A 20,573-nucleotide genomic window follows, 5' to 3' on the forward strand; every position below is an offset into this window, starting at 1 on the left:
ATGGCACAGGCTGCCCAGGGAGGCTGTGGGGTCCCTTCCCTGGAGACATTCACCCCCCGCCTGGACGCGGCCCTGTGCCCCTGCTCTGGGGGTGCCTGCTCAAGCAGGGGTGAGATGGGATGAGCTCCAGAGGGCCCTTCCAGCCCCCACCATTCTGGGATTCTGTGATTTTTTTTCAGATTTTTTTTGGCCTGCAGCAGATGTGAAACTACTCCTAGGCCTTTAAGGAAGGAGCCGCGTGCATTACCTCCTGTAGAAATGGTCGGTTCTTCAATGAGCACTAAAGTTTTGAACATGACAAAACCATGTCCCTGCCTCCTTTCTTTCCTTTGTGATGCTCTGAGGTGGAGTCAATAAAGTCTGCTCACTAAGGATAAAGAATTTGCTTCACCTACTTTATTGAGCTAAAGACTTCTGTCAGTCATCCTAGTTTATCCTTTGGTGAAATTCCTGGGCAGGTCTCATGAATTAACCCCACACTATAATTACTATATTTGTTTTGCAAAAGAGTAAAATGAGAGACGGAAATATGGTCTGCTTAAAGGCATTACACAAATTATTAGTGGGGAAAATGCAGGAATCGGGCATTACCCCTAATCCCTATATTTATGATAAAATCTAAAATTACAGGTTTTATGGCTACAAAGCACAGACCCAATAACTGCAGCACCAGGTAACAAAATGGGTATCACTGGCCAGGAGATGCTAGGAAGGTTTTGTTTGCATGGGCGCCAAAGGACATGCAGTCATTCAGGTTTATGGTCTTAAAACAGATATTTGCCACAGCAAGTATATCAGCACTTACAAACGCTTATGAAGCAAGCTTAGAAATAAACAATAGGAAAAAGAAAACAGTGATTATATAGCACAAATAATTTTTCTGTAATATGACAGCCTAACAACTTAAGTGCTCAGTAGTGTCATTACACTTTGTGAAATTTGTGTGCATTAGCAGTAAAGATTCAATAAAATGACTATATAATTCATATTTTGCATCATGCTCTGATGCACATAAACTTTTTAAAAATTTTGTCCCCCACTAATAATAAATGGAAATAAATGAATGGTGTGTTATATATCACCACACGCTTACATTGTGAAACAAACTGGTGCTCCCCGTGCAGCTTTTCATAGTGGTATTTGTACCATAAATATTTAGAAAAGTAAAGCAATATTTCTGAGCATGTGTTGGTTTTATAAAGGAAGGTCACATCAAACTAACCTGTTATCTTTCTTTAATAAAATTAATGGGGTTTTTTTTCAGAAAAGGAAAATGCAATAGACCAAATCTATTTCGACCTCAGCTGTGCGTTTGATATGGTGCCAAATGGGAAATCATTAGTTAAACTAGGGAAGATGGAGAGAATTAAAACAATAACTGCAAAGCGACTAAATAAGGTGTTAAAATGACATTTGTTTAAAGGAGAACTACTGTACTGAAGGAAAGTTACCAGCGCAAGTCCTTAAATATTCTTGGAACTGATCTTTGTGGTTTCATTAATGACTTCAACAAAAAAAGTAGGAGCATTCAAAAAATACTTGGTGACTCAAGGCTGGGAAGCATCACCAGTTCAGACAAGAATCGGGACATCAGACAAAACCTTAGTGACTTTGAGGCTGGAAGCCGGAGAAACCAGACTGGACCTAATACTACCCAATGCATGGTCAGAGTAGGATTAATACAAAATACTTCTTTCTTATAAGTGTGTAACCCCGGACACTCGTGTGTGTGAGGTGGGAATTCGTGCCAGGAAAGGTGCAGGCAGTGGCCATGAGAAGTAGCAGGAGAATGGGCTGCTGAGCTTTCAAAAGCAGACGGGGAGCTTGCCAGCTATAAAATGGCTGAGAAAGGCTGTGATTGTTCTCTATGAGTTTGCTGGTGGGGTGGGAAAAGGAGCAAGAGACGAGAAGAGGACAGCAGGGAGGGAGAAGAGCTGTTTAAACTGAAGAACAATGTTGGCACAAGAATAAATGACTATAAACTGTCCATAATGCGAAGTTCTAAAACACCCTTTCAAAGAAGTCGTGGTGGCAAATAAAACTAAAAGAATTTAGGATGAAACTTAATAAATTTATGAAAGGGGACACAGAACATGGCACCTTGTGACAGGAGGGACTGGACTAGATCATCCAGGACATGCCAAGCCTTTCTTTCCACAATTTTTTTGGTATTGTCACTTTATTAGAAATGCTATTATACACACTTAATTTGAATATAAAAACCACAATGCCAGAAATCAATGAGGTCGTTTTATTCATACAGTATGACCAGTTTAGGTTCATCTAATGTAAAACATGTGGGACTTGGATGAAATCTGCTGCGGTACACAAAGTCAGACTATTCAGGCTCTAGGAAGAGAGGGTACAGTGTACTTGGGACGGGGAAACAGGTCTTCGCGTCCACGTCAAGGATGGGGACTTTTGACACAGTCTTTTTGCAAAAAACTAGCCTTTTATTCCCCTTGCACTGAGGAGGGCAGTTTTGTATGAGCACAGATCACTGAGGACTCATCTGATCTTAAGCTTCCTTCGATAGCTCTTTTCTGTAAATCTGCAGGTGAAGAGTGACGTAGGTGAATATGGGCAAAATATATAAGTGAATATGGGCAAAAGTCAGGAGCATGACAGAGAAGTTTTTTGCATCTAGCGTACTTCTCTCCTTTAGAGAAGGTTGCTAATATTCCCAGGAAAATACTCAATAACTTGGATGGTGTAACACATAGGAGTTGAAGAGTGGCCCTGCCCCTCCCTGCTTGGGTGACTTAGTGCTGCCCTGTTCCAGTGTTTCCAGACATACAGAATCATCCCGCTCGTATAAAATGTGATTGTTATAGAGGGAAAAAGAAAGACAATATTTGAATTAATGACTTTTGAAGTTGACATACATAATATAAAAAGAAAACAAATATGCAATTAAAGCTTGAGGAAGACAGAGCAAGGAACTAAAGACTATTTCCAAATCAAGTTGAACAAGTAATTTACAAGTAATACTTTCAGGATTTTTTAGAATATGAAGTTCTATTTGTTTTCTTCTGTTGTGGAAGGTATGTCTATAACTTTCAAGTCTTTAAGCTACCTTCTGACTGAGGTAGTCAAAAAAAAACCTTTCCAAGCTTTTGCAAATAATATGAATAGTCGTCGTTTACATTAAATTGCTCAGACAAAAGGACAAGAAAATTATGTGGTTCATTTTTCTACCAGGAACACCAGATAGACTGTTATGCCAAAAGAAAACCCTTCTGATTGGCTGGGTACTGCTGGCCATGTGTGCACTTTTAACTTCAAAACCTACATATAATTCTGCCTTATGCTTTGGAAAACAAACTAATTATCTGCAACGAACAAGGGAGACTTGGCATTGCTGTATTTCTATCACCCTTGTTAAGCGTTGTACAAATGATTCATATATTTAAATTTAGACATGCACTTGGATACCTTGTTGAATCTTTTATTCAGATTCAATCTTATGGGACCTTATGGGACCAGAAAGAATATCATAGCAAAGAATTTTCTTCTATTGAGACTCTTATCAATTACAATTTGTACTTCTAAATTTAAAAAGGAAATTATTTTAAAATTTAATTATATTTCCATTGCACTCAGCCTCCAATTATATTCATAACCTTATAGTTTGTGACCCATGATGAACTTCTTGCGCTTCTCATACAATAAAAGACAGAATTAATTTGTAGTGTATAAGTTATGATAACCAACATGTTAAAATCATTTTTTCTAATGAGAAACAGTAGTGAGATTCATGGGTGTATTTGTTATTTCTAATCACAGTTACAGTATTTAATACAGTAAGGTTAGCAATTTCCAGTGACTGTAGATACGATATTTTATGAAGGAGAGAGGCACACCCATTAACTTTAAAGTAATCAAAAAATATCAGCCAAAGATCTGAAATCCATTTGCTGTACTCTGTTTATATGCTGACTCTGCTTTATCAAATTGTATCTACCTCAATTAAATGATTAGAGTAAGTATAACTGAACAAAAGATCACCCATGAGCTTATTTTTAAAAAGAATAAGTCTGCAGATTTAAGAATACTTTTTACTTCTTACCTTAAGTCAAAGTTCTGGAAACAATCTCTCATATCTATATTCACATAAATGTAAACCTTAGACAAAGTGACCTTTATGCCATCAACTTTTTTTTATGTTTCTATGTAAATGATTTCTATTTGTTAAAACACAACTGATTTTCAAACTTTTCAGCAGTTACAGCTCTTTGCTTACAAGGCAGTGCCAGAGACGCACTGTGAGGACGCAGGAAAGACTTCCACTAAAGGGGCTTTAGGATCTGCATAAAATACCCATAAAAACATGAAGCAGATCAAGTGGAGGCTATAGCTTTGCGTGAGCTTACCCTACGGAGGCTGTTAGTGGGGGAAGGTGCCTTGTGAGATATGCCTTAGGTCAGCCTCTTGGGCTGAGGCAGTGTAATTACAGGAGGAAAAGGAAAGCCCAGAATGAAGCTGCTGGTATATTTAGCCATGCATTGTGTTGTAATAGTTTGAGCTGTGAATTTAACTGCTTACCAGAAAGCTCTGATTCCAGTGTGTTTCTTAAGAAATGCGTGGGGTTTTGTAGCATTGACTTTATCAGAACTTCACCTTCTAATAAAGGTCAGGTCTTAGAGTTCAGTTGTGTAACAGCAGATACAAACTCTACGTTGCCCTCTCTCTCCCTGATGCCGCCAAGCACAGCTTTGGCCAAGGTGCAAGGTGGCCTGGGAACATCTCTTCTGGCTTTCTCCAGCACCCACCCACTCGCCCTACAATCTGATGGTGGATCCTTCTCATCACAGGGGCAGCATGAGGGCAAGATCTGGGTCGGTGCAGTCAGGACATGAGTCCAGAGAGGACACAGAGATGCTGTCAGCTGAAGGCACAAGTAACTGGGACCCCAGGAATGAGCATGATCCACGCTGCTAGTGCAACCAGTTTGCTGCAGCAGGTAGCTGGGACCCCAAGTCCGCCCGGCCCTTGTGCAGGGGCTCAGAGCGGGAGACCTCCAGAGACACTGCAGGGCATGCGGTGACATTTAGTACTTCATCCAGTCTCCAGAACAGCTGCACTAGAACAAGCTGCCTGAGCAGGCAAATAATTGCTATATATCATGATCTTTTCCAAAATAAGATCAAGCCAGTCATCACAACAACTTTGAAACACTTCAATCAGCTACATGTGGGGTTTGCATGGGTGCACTGAACTTACGTTTGACCAACCATGGTTAAAACTCAGGCAAAATGTTAAAAAGATACAATAGAAGACTGTTTTAGTTTTAAAATTAATGTTCCAGCTGACAAACTGCACAGGGACTTAACCTACTTTAGAACATATTTAATAGTGTAATTTAGTCTCTAAAAAGAAAAGCAAAATAACTAATGATGGACAAATTTAGAGGTCGAATCTAGTTCAGATAAACATTCAAAAGTTCAGATGTTTAACCAAACCTTATCTTGTCCATGAAAAGCCTCAACCGAAGAGCTCTACCAAATATAAGCAAAGCACAGAAGATTGTGGAAACTTTTCCTTACAGAAGGAAAACGATTATCAGGAACCAGCACCTTATTGCAGCACCCATGTGTTAAGCAGTTAAGCATCAAAGCAAAAGCAAAACATTTTCAGACAACCACTTCATGGAAGTAGTAATATTTGGACGAAATCCAATACAGAGAAAATAATATTAAGGGGAAAGATAATACAAATGCAATTAGACTATCAACCAATAAAACTTAATCTATGCTTGATAGTTGAAACCTTCCAAGCTTACAGAGAATAAGGAAACTGGAGATCAGAGGACTCTGCCTTTTGAAGTCTTGCTGTCCAGATCCTGGGGACCATTATCTAGCTGTAGATTATTTTAAAGACATTATGAATATTCTGTCACAGAATTAGAAAGCTTTATTAGTATGAATGACCTGTAACTTGAGCAGGGACAGCTACAGATGAAGTCCAAGTAAACAATGGTTTGGAAAAGGTGTATTCTGCTAACTTAGTTTTCTGGACTAAAACCCAAAAAATAGAAGTTGTGTTTCTGAAGAACACATTCATCGTGGGTTATTGATAACAGAAAGTAGAACTCTAATGGATCCTCTCCATCCTCGCAAACACCAACTACAAATGATTTTTTAAAAAGTGTACCAGATGAGATGAGACCACTGTTGTGTCTTGCCTGGCACTGTTTGTCATGCAGCAGAACGTATCTGCTACAGTACCTCAGAGGAAAGCAAAATTCAAACGATGCAGCAAAATAGCGGTGCCTCGGGATCCTTTCAATTTCTTTCCCTTTCCCCATGTCACCAACTTGACTCCTGTCTTAAGCCTGTCCCTCACCTTTTCTTCTGTCTCCATCCCTCAAGCTACTCGGGCAATTAACAGAAAAATTTACTTTGCTCAGAATTGAACCCCAAATTCAAACTATCAGATGCCCCAAATCTAATACCTAGTGAATGATTTTATTAAGTAAAACTTAAAAGTTCTGTTCAGAAATTACTCATGTGTAACTTACATTGAGATCAAGCATCCCACTGCCTGTAATTGTGCCTTAATATCAGTACTACCCTTGACCCATCATTCCCAATGATCTTCAGATAACATTGTATAACAATTCAGATATTAAAGCATTTTCATTATTTCTCTGTTAATTTTTAGTGCTATCTTTTGATTTTCATTCAAACACATCAACTGAAATACATTCATATAAAGAAAGGAAGGTAGGAACATTACAGCACCCTAAAATACTTAATTTTACATAGACAGGAAAAATACTATACCTGTGTTTTCACACAGAAATACATACAAAGCTCATTTTTGCAGGAACAGAACTTAACTTCTTGGAAACCATAGCAATGAAACAAAGGTTTTGATCCAAGTGAGTGCATCTACAGCTCAGACAGAAGACAAAGTGCGATCCTGAGATCATCACCTGCACTACCCAATTTTTAGTCAGCTTCCTGGTCCTTCCAGCTCTCTCTACCCAAAAGAAAACCTGGGTGCTGTTCAGGAGCCAGCTTACTCCAGAGGCTCCTATCAAAATGTATGATGGCCAAGACAGCGCCAAGTTTCTTTGCCTCTGCTTTACTCTGCCCTTCAACTCTTATCCCAGAAGTCACTTCACCTTCATATTCCACGTCTATATATCAGAGAGTTTCACCTTCACGTTTTAAAAGCATCATCACCACCATCAGTTTATATCAGACACACAACACTACACACTGCAAGGTGACCAAAGAAGACCTGAAGAAAAACTTTATGATCAGGGCACAGCCAGTCTGCCCTAGGAAGGGTGAGCACAGGGCGATGTGGACGCAAGCCACATGGTCCTGCAGCTTGAATGAAGTCTTTTATGATAGATATCCACCAAGTCACAGGTTAACTTGCTCTGATTTATATTTTTGTACCTTAAAGGCTGCTAAATGGCAAGTGATTCACTTTGTACCTGGCTGCTCTCCTGTTCTGACCTCCTATATCTGGCTGCCTTCCCTTAGGCTCTGGGTTCTTGGACTGGAGTTTAACCTTCTTCAGCAAAAGTGATTATAAAACATACTATCCCTATGTGATTGCAACATATCTGAACTATAAAGCTTTACACGCAGGGACATATTCTCTCTAGCAGGGCTTATACCTGCATGTTTTTAAACTATTTCTGGACAAGGTGTCTTCATGAATTTTGTGATGATAAGGCTTTTTCTTTCCAAGTTTGTTTGTTTTTTTGTTTTTTGTTTTTTTTTAAGTGTATTAGCACTGGAGTATTTTAAATTGTTTAAATTTATTTCAAATGTGCTGTTTGAGAAAAGTTCTGTTACATAAGGATGTTACTTTTCTATATAAGCTGAATACATTTAAACTGCAAAAATTGTTATCGTATGTAGGAACACATTTTATATTCTATAAAAAGGCTTAAGGCAGATTCACTCTGTTTTTCATGGAGAGCACATTGGTTGCAAAAGTCTAAAGGACAGCAGGGTCTACATGGTCTGGTTGTTTACTCTTCATCTCTAAAGAAGTGGCTGTGAAACAGGTAAATATAATCACTAGACTGTATCAGGAGAGCAATTTCCATACAGAACGTTAAATTCAACTTCCCACGACTGTGGGATCCTTGAATATCCTTGTGCAAGAAATACAGACTGAAACCTGGGGCAGAGTCAGAAAAGGGCCGTTTGGGATGATCAGGAAAAAAACCAGCAGCCTATCATAGGGAAGACGACTTCGAATCTTGGCCGGTTGAGCGTACCAAACCAAGCAGGAGGAGGAATATGACTGCTGTCTGTAACTCTGTTTAGGGTGGTACACCTGAGACAGAAGGGAACTGCTGAAAATAAAGAGCCATCTAAATGCTGACACAAGAACACCTTCATACCACAAGTCCATTTAGGCTGAAAATTAGAATGTTTTTAGCTTGAAAACTGAAGTTTTGAAACATTCTTCCAGCATGAGCTGAGGCGCAAAAACATTAATACTGAATTTCATTAATTATGAAAGGAATCAAATGAGGTTGTTGTCTTCAAGAACGGGGGAATTGATTCAATGCTACAAAAAGTCTGTCTCAGGCAGATAATGCTATGTTACACTTTTCAATAACAGTAACGCAAGTGAATTCCTCTTGGGTGAATCCCGGGCACAGTTAAGACAATGGCCGATGGAATTAATTAAATGGAGCCAAATATCCTTGGTGGTGAGGGGAGCTACTCATATGTCATAGCGTTCTCTTCAGCATCGATATTTAAAGCCAGCTAGTCAGAACCTTTTACTTAATTGAGGAACAATACAGCATTTAACCCTTCTGTAGTATTCTACCCTTTGGCTTTCAGAGGCACAGACTGTTAAGCTGGCACATCAGCAGGCAGCTGGTGGAACAAATAGAAGATCCTACAAAGCACATTCCCTTTTAAAGCATTAATAAGCCCTGTCCAGGAGACAGCGCCATGCTTTCATCCATTAAGTTGGTCTTTAAATATTTGGGATTCAAGGTAATAATTTAAATTAAATACATCGTCCAACCTGGAAGGTACAAACGTTTAAATTATTTCACCACGGGGAAGAAGGTGAGTCTGGGCAGTAGGTATTCCTATCTAGAGCCTGATTTACAGTCTCTCTACTTGAGCTTAATTTAGACTTTTATAACCTAAAAACCTCCTTATTTCTGTCACATTCCTCCCAAAGTACCAGGAGGATTGCATCTGGATTAGTTATAAATAGTAGAGAAACCTCAGAATACAGTGTAGTGCGAGGATCATTTTTCCTGGCTACAAACTTGCAGTCGGGGCAGACATTTTAATAATTACCATGAGAGGCTTGACAATTAGGCTCACAGGAGTGACAGAAAGCTGGGCTGGCTCTTCCTTCCCAAAGAACAAAGCTCAGCAAGTCCTTCTCACTTGCTCTAGTTCTGACCTCTCTCTAAAGGCAGTAGTCTAAAATGTTTCCCATTGCAGTGAAAATGCCTGTGTCTATTTAGGTGTTACCAGTTGTCAGCTTATATTCTTTCCCTGTGGAGGCAAAATATGGAGATGTAAAAAAATGGAGGTATACTATGATGCAGGCGGTGGAGGATCAAGTAGATGTAACCGTCTGCATTGCCTACTGCTTTAAACTATAAAAATCATGACGTTTTGCACAATACACATCCAACGTTAGTTTTACTTCTTAATGTAAACAAAGATCTACTTAGTAAGGAATTAAGAGACTGCACTAAAACAGTGCAAGACATGTTGGATAGTTGGGCTTACAGGAGATAGAGTCAGAGTAAATACCTTTTCCTCATATCGCAGGAGTTGACCTCCCTTTTAGTACATGGAAAGGGCACAACTGCTCAACTCCGATAATACCTAAAATGCCCATGATTTCCCTGTGATTGCTTTTTCTGAAGCAAATGTGTGTTTGAAACAACTGTTACACATTTCTCCAAAACGTAGTTTTCTTGAACACTACTAGCTGTGTGTAGTTCAGTAGGGAAAAACTTAAGGTAATCATGACTGTCCAGTCTCTGTTTGCCTCCATATCAAATTTATCTTGAGTGCTGCACCTGTAGGAGATTATTTTGTTAAGAAAAATACACGGTGTCTCTCTCTTCTTTGGAACAAAGAAGAAATATGAATTGGTAACCCCCTCTTTTTATTTTTTTCTTTAAACTTAAGTCCTTCAATAGTGTTTCGAACAAACCTAAAGAGATTTTAAGACAGACATTTTGTATTATAACATTCCCATGGGTCGTATGTATGATCGTCTCTACTAAAGCTCCTTTCAGTCCCAGTTGAATAAATATGCATTTTATTTCACTAATCTTGAAACAACAGGAATAAAGTTTACCCAGGTCTTTTATACCTCAGAGAACAAAACAAATACTACAAATCTTTAGAGAGAAAGGATATACAAAAGGGCTTGAGGTGAATGTTTCAAAGCAAATACTCTTTAAACGATGTGCAAATTATTTCAGCACTTGAACATGATTTATGAAAGGGGATTAGACCACTGAAACAAGAACCTGGTTTAAACTGTTGGGTTTCAAAGTCAAAGATGAGAAGCATTTGCTGGAAAAGGCAGAAGAAACCGGATAGTAATCTATAGTGAGGATTTCTGATTGATTTTCTTTAACTAACTCAATCTTACATTAGCTATCACTGTCATTCATACTTAACTGCAGTGGGCAGTATAAAATACCTTCTTTTCTGATATAGTTCTCCATTAAAATGAAGTATGCAATAGTGATAATTAAGTAATAATGAGGTAATTAATAACTCAGTGACCAGCTCTCTATTTACTAGTATGCCCCATCAATGAGCGCAAGTAATATGAAACAATTAAAGATTATCCAAGCTCAAACAGATAACTTTTCCGGAGAGTTGTGTGTCACTGAGCAGACCAATGAGTCACAGGTCACATCTATAATAATACATTGTATTATATTGTAATATTCCCACATACTCTTCACGTAATGGGTAAGAGCTACTCTTAAGTACTATAAAAATGATCACTTTTATGTAATTGTAAAGATTAATAAGTGAGCTAACTTCTCATGGTTCTATAATGACCCTGCTGTTCTAGTAGGTAAAGGAAAATTTAATGATCCTGCTCAGATATGATTAATATCTAACTTTTTCCTGACTAAAAATCTGGACTTGGTTCAATAAAAATGAATTAAGTGAACATGCACTGATTTCCCTGCCAAACGTTTATATGGAAGTTGTTATGCCCAATTTAAAAATATGCTTTTTCAACCCAAATAGTAAACTCTGGAAGGATTTTGGAAAGTGAAGTAGAAATAAAACAAAGAATTGAGGAAACATTATATTATAATTGATGGAAACAGGATATTCAAATTCAGGAAAAATCATTTTTTTTATGAGAACTACTCACAGCCAGCTGAGATTTTGGGTGCAACATAATCTCCTGTTATCAGTGACACTATTTGTTTCTGAATTTGGCATGTTTTGTTTCCAAAATGCCAATATTATTACTCCTGTGTTGCTGAATCAGTATTTTTCTAACTTTAAGAAAAGAGCATACCTATAGTAAACGTTGCAGAGAAATAGGAGAGTAAAAATACATCAGAAAAATAAGTTTAGTCCCTATAATCCAAATGAATGCTCCCGCCCCCCATAAACAGCATGTTGCAATTGCTTTTTGTGGGTTTTTTCAGTATCCGAAGCTGACTGCAGTCCTGTTGATGCAATAAAAATAAACCCCACAAACATACAAGCTGTAGAGTGACAAAATTAACGTTGCAGTAGGAAGCTGCATATTTGCATATAGTTTTCATTTTGCTTTCTGTTTTAATTGTTGTCATTGGTAATACCGCACTAATATACATTACGACCTTGTATTTCTTGGTTTTATTAAAAGTAATAAAACTGACCTATACATAATGCTAACATTGTAATGTAATAATATTCCCTAAATAGCATCCATTTGGCTTTGAACTTCACATCTAACTAAAATAAATGGGCTGGGAAAGAATTCAGACCTCATCAGAGCTAACAAAGAAATGTAGTGATTTCCCACTTCTGCTGCTATAATTAGCCCCCTTATCACAGAGGTAGCCCCTATGTGGGTGAAGGACTCTGCTAGATACCACAGAATCCTTTCCTCGACAAGTTGGGCTGAGCCAGTAAAACCTCTCACTACATCCCAAGATACGGTCTCTCAACCTACCGGCCCCTTCACGTGTTAGAAGGGAAGAGAGAAAAATCACACAGGCTCCTCTCTCAGCGCTGCCTGTAATTAGGTGGCCTTTTTCTAGGAACTCTAAACGATGCTTTCAAGAAAATAAGTTTCTGGCTTTCTTTACTCCTGCTAATATGCAACTAAGCCATGCAAATACATGCGTTTTTGTCCTGGTAACCACCCTTTCCCTCTGCAGAGAAACAATAGCCTCAGCAAGGTGGTGTTTGCCTCAGAAATATCCAGTCGTGTGCAAGGACAAACTTTAAACCCTCGAGCAAGCTCTCAGAAGCTTTCGCCAGGGAAGGAACAAGCACCATGCAGAGCCAGAAAGGGTTAAAGCTCCGCTGACTTCTCCGGTTCTTCCATCACATCCACCGAGAGACCAAATGGTTTTTTGCTGCAGTTTCCCCCCCAGACACATTGTACAGTCTTAATAATCTAACAGTCTGCATTCAGAAATTATTTTGGATGTTTTAGTAGTTACTTTGGAATATTTACATGCCATGCTTCAAGTTTCAAAATTCAGCCTTCTAAAGGAAAGAGAAGTGAATGAGACGAGAAAAGCCACTTTGGGCAATTTTAAGGCATACACAGAGTCCTTGGTTAAAAAGTAGGGTTGGGGTGGCCTGACTTAAATTGTGTCTTTTCAGAAATTAAGGCAGATTTCAGAGCCCCGATGCCTTTGTAGCCCATATCTCTGAAGGCAAATCAAAATTATGATCGAGAGGTTATTTTGTTTTTTCTTGATTAGAAAGAGGCTAAGCGGTATATCCCCCGACACTGCCCTGCGGCCGTTCCCCGGGGAAGCGTGCAAGGGCTGTGGCATCCCAAAGCAATGTGTCTGCCTTTGGGACTAAAAAGACCCATTGCTCCCTGTTGAAAGTGCAAGAGGAATTTAGGTAAGGAAAATATCATTATTTGAGTTGGCCGGTGGCCAGGGTGCCGGGGCTCAGACCCCGATCCTAGCGAAGAGTGGAAAGGAATCCCAAGCCTGCTGATTAATATGCATGACATGTTGGCTTTGCTGTCAAGTTTTCCTTCCACCCCCTGCTTTTGTCCGCTTTTTCCACCTGTTGCAATTTGTCCTTAATTCAGGCTGGGAGCTTGAATTGTCTTACTTCGATGTCGCACCATGTCTGGCACAATGATGCCTGGATCCCCGACTACTCTTACTGAGACACTAAAGGGATCATGAATAGCAATAATACTGCACAGCCCAGTGAGACTTTCCTTTTCACATACATATATAGATATATATATATATTATTTTTTTTTAATCTTGATGTTCTGGTTGTGGCTCCCTAAACTGGAATTCAAATATGAAGGAGATTTTCCAGGATCCGTCATCGCAGGGCTGCATGACTAACCGCCGGCTTTTAAGTAAAGTGTTCTTGAAGATAAGAAAAATATGCAAGTAGAAACAATAAAAATAATGCAATTCAATCTTATCAATTCAGGCAGTTCCAGCTTTTATGTGGCAAACAAGAAGATCAAATTGCATTTATCTAATATCACAGATTTTTTAAATGTCTAAAATATTTAATTATTTTGCTTTGGCAACCTAAAGCTGAGGAACAGATTACTGTTCCCACTACATAAGGAAATAACTGACAACAATTAGTATTTATTCTTGTTGCTTTTGTAATAAAAATAGAATTCCATCACTTTCAAGGAAACCTAAAATATTAATGAGAATGTGATGAACTGAGTAAATGTGACGCCATAAGGAAATGATGGAGAACAGGTTGGAAATATAGTGCTTTGGGAATGGATTGCATTATCAAGCTTGTGATTGTGCATTTTGACAAGAGCAGCCCTCAGATTGATACGGTAGCCAAAGGGCACTCTTCCTACTGCGAAGCCGTTTGTTTCCATCCGGAAAAGGGGGAGTAGAAGGGGAATTGATCCCCTCCGACAATCGATAGTGACTCCAGCCCAGGCTCTTCCACAAGAGGTCACTCCTGAGTGACAGAATTCCCAGATGATGGCCAAAATACAAACCGCAAAGCGACCATGGACACAAAAAGAAACCCTGAGCTTAGTGGGGAGCGTGGAGTTGGTTCCATTACCCACAACACGACCGTCCTGACAGCTCCTGTAGTCCACACACACAGTAAGGTCTCTTTGTTTTTGGAGAGCTGAATGATTTCTGGGAACCTTGCAATGCACAGATCCTTTCCCTATCTCCCACGCACGGCGAGAACATCTCTACTTGCAGTTTAACCCAGGTGCCTGGTTTCATGTGGTACAAAATTAACGTGGCAGACCACCTACCAGCAGACCCAATTATAATTGCTACTAATTAGGAGGGTTTTTGGCAACCTTCGGAGAAAAAACCAAAAACCTACAGTTTGAATGATAAGAGAGTTACTTGGAAATTATGAAGTCTGCCACTAACTTCAAAAATTATCAGTTTAGAACAACACTTACTTGCATAAAAAGGACCAGTGCTGCAAGGCAGTTTCCTTGCACCGAATGTATACGTCTTCTCATGGAGGAGGTTGCTAGGGTGAAAAACATGTTCTTTCTGACCCAGCATTAGCTGCATAAATTAAATCAGTGAAATAGTTGGCATCATAAAGTAAAAGAGTAATCTCTTTCCATGTATTTGAGAGCAGGATCACGGTTTTACATATTTTGGTAATGTTCCCCAAGGCCATCCTTAGTTTCTTCTTAGCTCAAGAAAACTTCAATTAGAACATGAGTTGAATCCAAACTGGATGAGAAGCCACTGAAAAGCTGCGTGACCGAGAAGATGGACACTCTGTGAACTTTGGAAATTGAGCCTGGCAGTTTGAGCCCAATTTTCAATGAAATCAGTGTCTACAGCTCAAAAAGCATAACAGAGAATTACCATTTGTCCTTGTAGTGTAAGCAGAAGCAATTAGGATTAAACATAAAAACCAAATTCCTGCTACTAAGTCTCTAGGGGCAGTCTCCCCAGTCTTAAATTAAAGAGTAAATTACTGGAATACTTTGGTTAGAATATACCTGTCCTTTGTATATGTGAGCTGCTAAAAAACCCCAGTGACACAGCAGTACCAAGTCTAAAACTGGCCATTATTTGCAGCCCTTAAAATGTAGAGAAGGTAAATACAAATGAGTCTGAACCGTCTGAATATTTCATTAAAGATTGTCGGGGTGGGGGGTGGCCTGCTAACACATCAGTTGCTTGTCTTACATTGTTAAACTGGAGGAGGTTTAAGCCATCTTTAAAAAATTTCTTTTGTTTGGATTTGGCATCGGCAATAGCCAATTATATAAGAGCACTATAAAATTATAAAATCGTTAAACTTTGTAAGAACTTTATAAACACACTTGCAGATATTGCACATATCTTCTCTGTGCTCTGCAGTCAAACTGGACAATGAAACGACCACCTGTTAACTGCTAACAATGTGTCATTACCAGTTCTCATGCCTTTTTAAAGCAATTTTGGCTCTAGCTGCCGATAATTCTGGCTACGATACTTGTGTGAACATTAAGGGCACAGAAAGCCAAAGGCAGAAAACTGACAATACAGTTTGTGCTTAGACTACTAATAAGTGAGTGAATAATATGATTTTTCTAATTCCACATAATTGCTTGATCTCAAGGGGCCAAAAAAAAAAAGTTCTGAATACATATTTTAGAAGCAATCAAATCTACAGTATTTAAATGCAAGCTTCGATTCAGTGAGATTTCACAGCAGATATTTTCACATTTTTTAATAGTTTAAATAGCCTTTAACAAAACAGGGGGTTATTCGGGATTCTCTAAGGTTTGAAAAGAAATGTAGACTAAGTCTCTGCCACTGCTCATATTCACCTTTTCTGTTTTGTCTGACAAAATATCATTTAAAGATTTGTGAGAAGTCTAAATAAATAAATAAAAATTCCCGGAGTGTTGGGGCCGTTTATGGGCATTTTGCTATTAGCTACAACAACAGCAGAATCAGGCCCTCAAAACTTACCATGCCCTCAGTCTTATTTTTCTTCCTCTGAGAAATGCAACGTAATACACAGTACAAAGATATTGGGACAATTTTTCACAAGCTGCGTTCGGGCTACTTTATATTTTATAACAGAAAGGAAAATCTTAATAAAAAACAAATCTCCAAGACAATAAGAAAACAACAACAACAAAAAGCTTTGGTCTGCAAAAAGAGATTATTTAATGAATCTCTGTATTTGTGTGCATACGCGCGCACACGCGTGTGCATATATATATGGTTGTGTGGGTAATTATCATCACACACAGCTATGCTGGGTCTTTTTAATGCAACTCTTTTCCTAACATCTAAGGCTTTGATCCTGCACTGAAATGTGTGCAGGCGAATTCCTACACAGCTCTTCGGTACCTATAGGTACCTCGCACCAGCATGTGAGTCGAAAGCTGTCACGATGCTTACGCTAGAAGCAGTATGTGAATCTCCTGCCAAACAAAGAAGGAAAACAAAAATTCAAGAGGGAGGGTGAAATGTAAAAAAAATGCTGAGTGAGTGTTTCATGGTCAGCACCAGCTCCTGTGTCTACTGCCCAGAATACCCTGAGCATCTCAGCACAAACTGGGAAAAGAAAGTCTCAGTGGAATAAAGCACATCCCTGCTAGTGTTAGATCACTTTCTTTTCTAATCTCACTGACAAAAATCAACCTCAATCCCTAGAATTCACCTTCTATGAAATTATAGATATATCACTGATTGTCAGCTACAGAGGATATGTCAGGTCTTTCAGCAATTCAGTGTATAAATACAGAACAGACAAAATTACTCTGGCAATTTGAGGTATTTTACTAAAATGGAAACAAAGCAACTGCAACAGACCATTAGCATAGGACTCATGTTGCTTATTTTTAAAAATAAATGGCTTGAATAAATGTCTTTGCTGCTAAACAAATTTATTTTGCTTAGGAGAGAATGTCACCCTTTAAAAGTGTGGAGCTAGTAACTGTCTGTACTTAAATGCAAGTTATGTATATCAGCACAGAACACATTCAGCTTTAAAATTCTCAGTGATCTTCCTTACATTCTGTATGTAATAAAAATTATCTTACCCTGTAATGGCATAGTTATTTAAAAAGGAAATAAAGAAGAAAAAAAAAAAAAAAGAAAAGAAAAAAGCCTTACTTAAAGATTTTCTGTGTTCAGGCTTTGGTTCTTTGGATTCAGTGTCTAAGCTATTCAGTAATTCGATGCTGGAGGATCTTCTGAGTTTGAACTCCAAATTTCTCGATGTACAACTCCGTTCTTTTGGCTGGGAAAAGAATATATATACACACGCATATGTGTATGCTTTTAATGAAATTATTATTTGTAAGAACGAAGCAAGAGATTGCAGAATGCCAGTACAGAATCAGAAGCTAACAGACACACACAGAGCAAGTGATGCAGTCAGTATATAATTTAAGGAAAATGTAATGCAAAATTCGTCATATGGCAGTGCTTTTATGGCCCTGACAGACTGATCTTAATTTCTGAGATAAATTCCCATTTAAGTGAGGAAAACAAAAGGCCTACTTCTTTAGGCTTTAGAGACCAAAATTATTTCCACATTGCAGGCTACTTCCAAATGATTGCAGAAAGGCAGGTTGTTTAAATTGCCTTTCTGCTTTAGATAGTTACAGTAAATATGCTTGCAAACACAATTGTTTCAAACATGTCTACAAATTTGGGTGGAATTCTGCTGGTCTAAGGTTAGGAAAGTGTGGGGGGGGCTTTTCTATTGCTCTAATTCAGTGGCATACAAAGTGACAATTAGGGCTCATTAACGGAGAAAACAAGAAAAAAATAGAAGAAAAAAAAAAAGGAGATGGTGTTTTGGCTAATCAAACATCTCCCCCCATGGCAGTTGGTCAGGTGAGATTTAGCCATCGCAAGAGCCTGGAAAGCTGCAGGGCTCTGCACACACACTCACAGGTGTAAACGCGAAAGACGCAATGTGTATGCAGTGGTCGGTGAGCGCTTCGGGGTGTCACCCTGCCCTGCACGGTGTCACCCTGCCCTGCGTGGTGTCACCCTGCCCTGCGCGGTGTCAGCCTGCCCTGCGGGTGGTACCCACCCTGGCGGTGTCACCCTGCCCTGCGCGGTGTCACCCTGCCCTGCGGGTGGTACCCACCCTGCGCGGTGTCACCCTTCCCTGCGCGGTGTCACCCTGCCCTGCGGGTGGTACCCACCCTGCGCGGTGTCACCCTTCCCTGCGCGGTGTCACCCTGCCCTGCGCGGTGTCACCCTGCCCTGCGGGTGGTACCCACCCTGCGCGGTGTCACCCTTCCCTGCGCGGTGTCAGCCTGCCCTGCGGGTGGTACCCACCCTGGCGGTGTCACCCTGCCCTGCGCGGTGTCACCCTGCCCTGCGGGTGGTACCCACCCTGCGCGGTGTCACCCTTCCCTGCGCGGTGTCACCCTGCCCTGCGGGTGGTACCCACCCTGCGCGGTGTCACCCTGCCCTGCGTGGTGGCACCCTGCCCTGTGGGTGGTACCCTGCCCTGCGCGGTGGCACCCTGCCCTGCGTGGTGGCACCCTGCCCTGCGCGGTGTCACCCTGCCCTGCGCAGTGTCACCCTGCCCTGTGTGGTGGCACCCTGCCCTGCACGGTGGCACCCTGCCCTGCGCGGTGGCACCCTGCCCTGCACGGTGTCACCCTGTCCTGCGCGGTGGCACGCTGTCCTGCGCGGTGTCACCCTGCCCTGCGCGGTGTCACGCTGCCCTGCGCGGTGGCACCCTGTCCTGCGCGGTGGCACCCTGCCCTGCGTGGTGGCACCCTGTCCTGCGCGGTGACACCCTGCCCTGCGCGGTGGCACCCTGCCCTGCGTGGTGGCACCCTGTCCTGCGCGGTGTCACCCTGCCCTGCGCGGTGGCACCCTGCCCTGCGCGGTGTCACCCTGCCCTGCGTGGTGGCACCCTGCCCTGCGCGGTGTCACCCTGCCCTGCGCAGTGTCACCCTGCCCTGTGTGGTGGCACCCTGTCCTGCACGGTGGCACCCTGCCCTGCGTGGTGGCACCCTGCCCTGCGGGTGGTACCCTGCCCTGCGTGGTGGCACCCTGCCCTGCGCGGTGGCACCCTGTCCTGCGCGGTGGCACCCTGTCCTATGGGGTGGCACCCTGCCCTGCGTGGTGTCACCCTGCCCTGCGCGGTGTCACCCTGCCCTGCGGGTGGTACCCACCCTGGCGGTGTCACCCTGCCCTGCGCGGTGTCACCCTGCCCTGCGGGTGGTACCCACCCTGCGCGGTGTCACCCTTCCCTGCGCGGTGTCACCCTGCCCTGCGGGTGGTACCCACCCTGCGCGGTGTCACCCTGTCCTGCGCGGTGGCACCCTGCCCTGCGTGGTGGCACCCTGCCCTGCGCGGTGTCACCCTGCCCTGCGCAGTGTCACCCTGCCCTGTGTGGTGGCACCCTGCCCTGCACGGTGGCACCCTGCCCTGCGCGGTGGCACCCTGCCCTGCACGGTGTCACCCTGTCCTGCGCGGTGGCACCCTGCCCTGCGTGGTGGCACCCTGTCCTGCGCGGTGGCACCCTGCCCTGCGTGGTGGCACCCTGTCCTGCGCGGTGACACCCTGCCCTGCGCGGTGGCACCCTGCCCTGCGCGGTGTCACCCTGCCCTGCGCAGTGTCACCCTGCCCTGTGTGGTGGCACCCTTTCCTGCACGGTGGCACCCTGCCCTGCGCGGTGGCACCCTGCCCTGCGTGGTGGCACCCTGCCCTGCGGGTGGTACCCTGCCCTGCGTGGTGGCACCCTGCCCTGCGCGGTGGCACCCTGTCCTGCGCGGTGGCACCCTGTCCTATGGGGTGGCACCCTGCCCTGCGTGGTGTCACCCTGCCCTGCGCGGTGTCACCCTGCCCTGCGGGTGGTACCCACCCTGGCGGTGTCACCCTGCCCTGCGCGGTGTCACCCTGCCCTGCGGGTGGTACCCACCCTGCGCGGTGTCACCCTTCCCTGCGCGGTGTCACCCTGCCCTGCGGGTGGTACCCACCCTGCGCGGTGTCACCCTGCCCTGCGTGGTGGCACCCTGCCCTGTGGGTGGTACCCTGCCCTGCGCGGTGGCACCCTGCCCTGCGTGGTGGCACCCTGCCCTGCGCGGTGTCACCCTGCCCTGCGCAGTGTCACCCTGCCCTGTGTGGTGGCACCCTGCCCTGCACGGTGGCACCCTGCCCTGCGCGGTGGCACCCTGCCCTGCACGGTGTCACCCTGCCCTGCGCGGTGTCACGCTGCCCTGCGCGGTGGCACCCTGTCCTGCGCGGTGGCACCCTGCCCTGCGTGGTGGCACCCTGTCCTGCGCGGTGACACCCTGCCCTGCGCGGTGGCACCCTGCCCTGCGTGGTGGCACCCTGTCCTGCGCGGTGTCACCCTGCCCTGCGCGGTGGCACCCTGTCCTGCGCGGTGGCACCCTGCCCTGTGGGTGGTACCCTGCCCTGCGCGGTG

General features: G+C 42.9%; 1 protein-coding gene across 15 annotated transcripts in view; it reads right to left on the reverse strand.

Annotated features, from left to right (window-relative positions):
* The window catches only part of ARHGAP15 (Rho GTPase activating protein 15), a 347,486-nt gene that overhangs the window by 142,835 nt on the left and 184,078 nt on the right, over positions 1 to 20,573 (reverse strand). For all 15 annotated transcript variants that reach the window (XM_075092818.1, XM_075092815.1, XM_075092816.1 and 12 more), the window contains one exon: positions 17,285 to 17,411. In XM_075092818.1, the coding sequence (XP_074948919.1) occupies positions 17,285 to 17,411 (127 nt within the window). The remainder of the gene's footprint in view (positions 1 to 17,284; positions 17,412 to 20,573) is intronic.

The sequence above is a fragment of the Phalacrocorax aristotelis genome, chromosome 5, assembly GCF_949628215.1.
Source record: "Phalacrocorax aristotelis chromosome 5, bGulAri2.1, whole genome shotgun sequence".
Classification (NCBI taxonomy): Eukaryota; Metazoa; Chordata; class Aves; order Suliformes; family Phalacrocoracidae; genus Phalacrocorax; species Phalacrocorax aristotelis.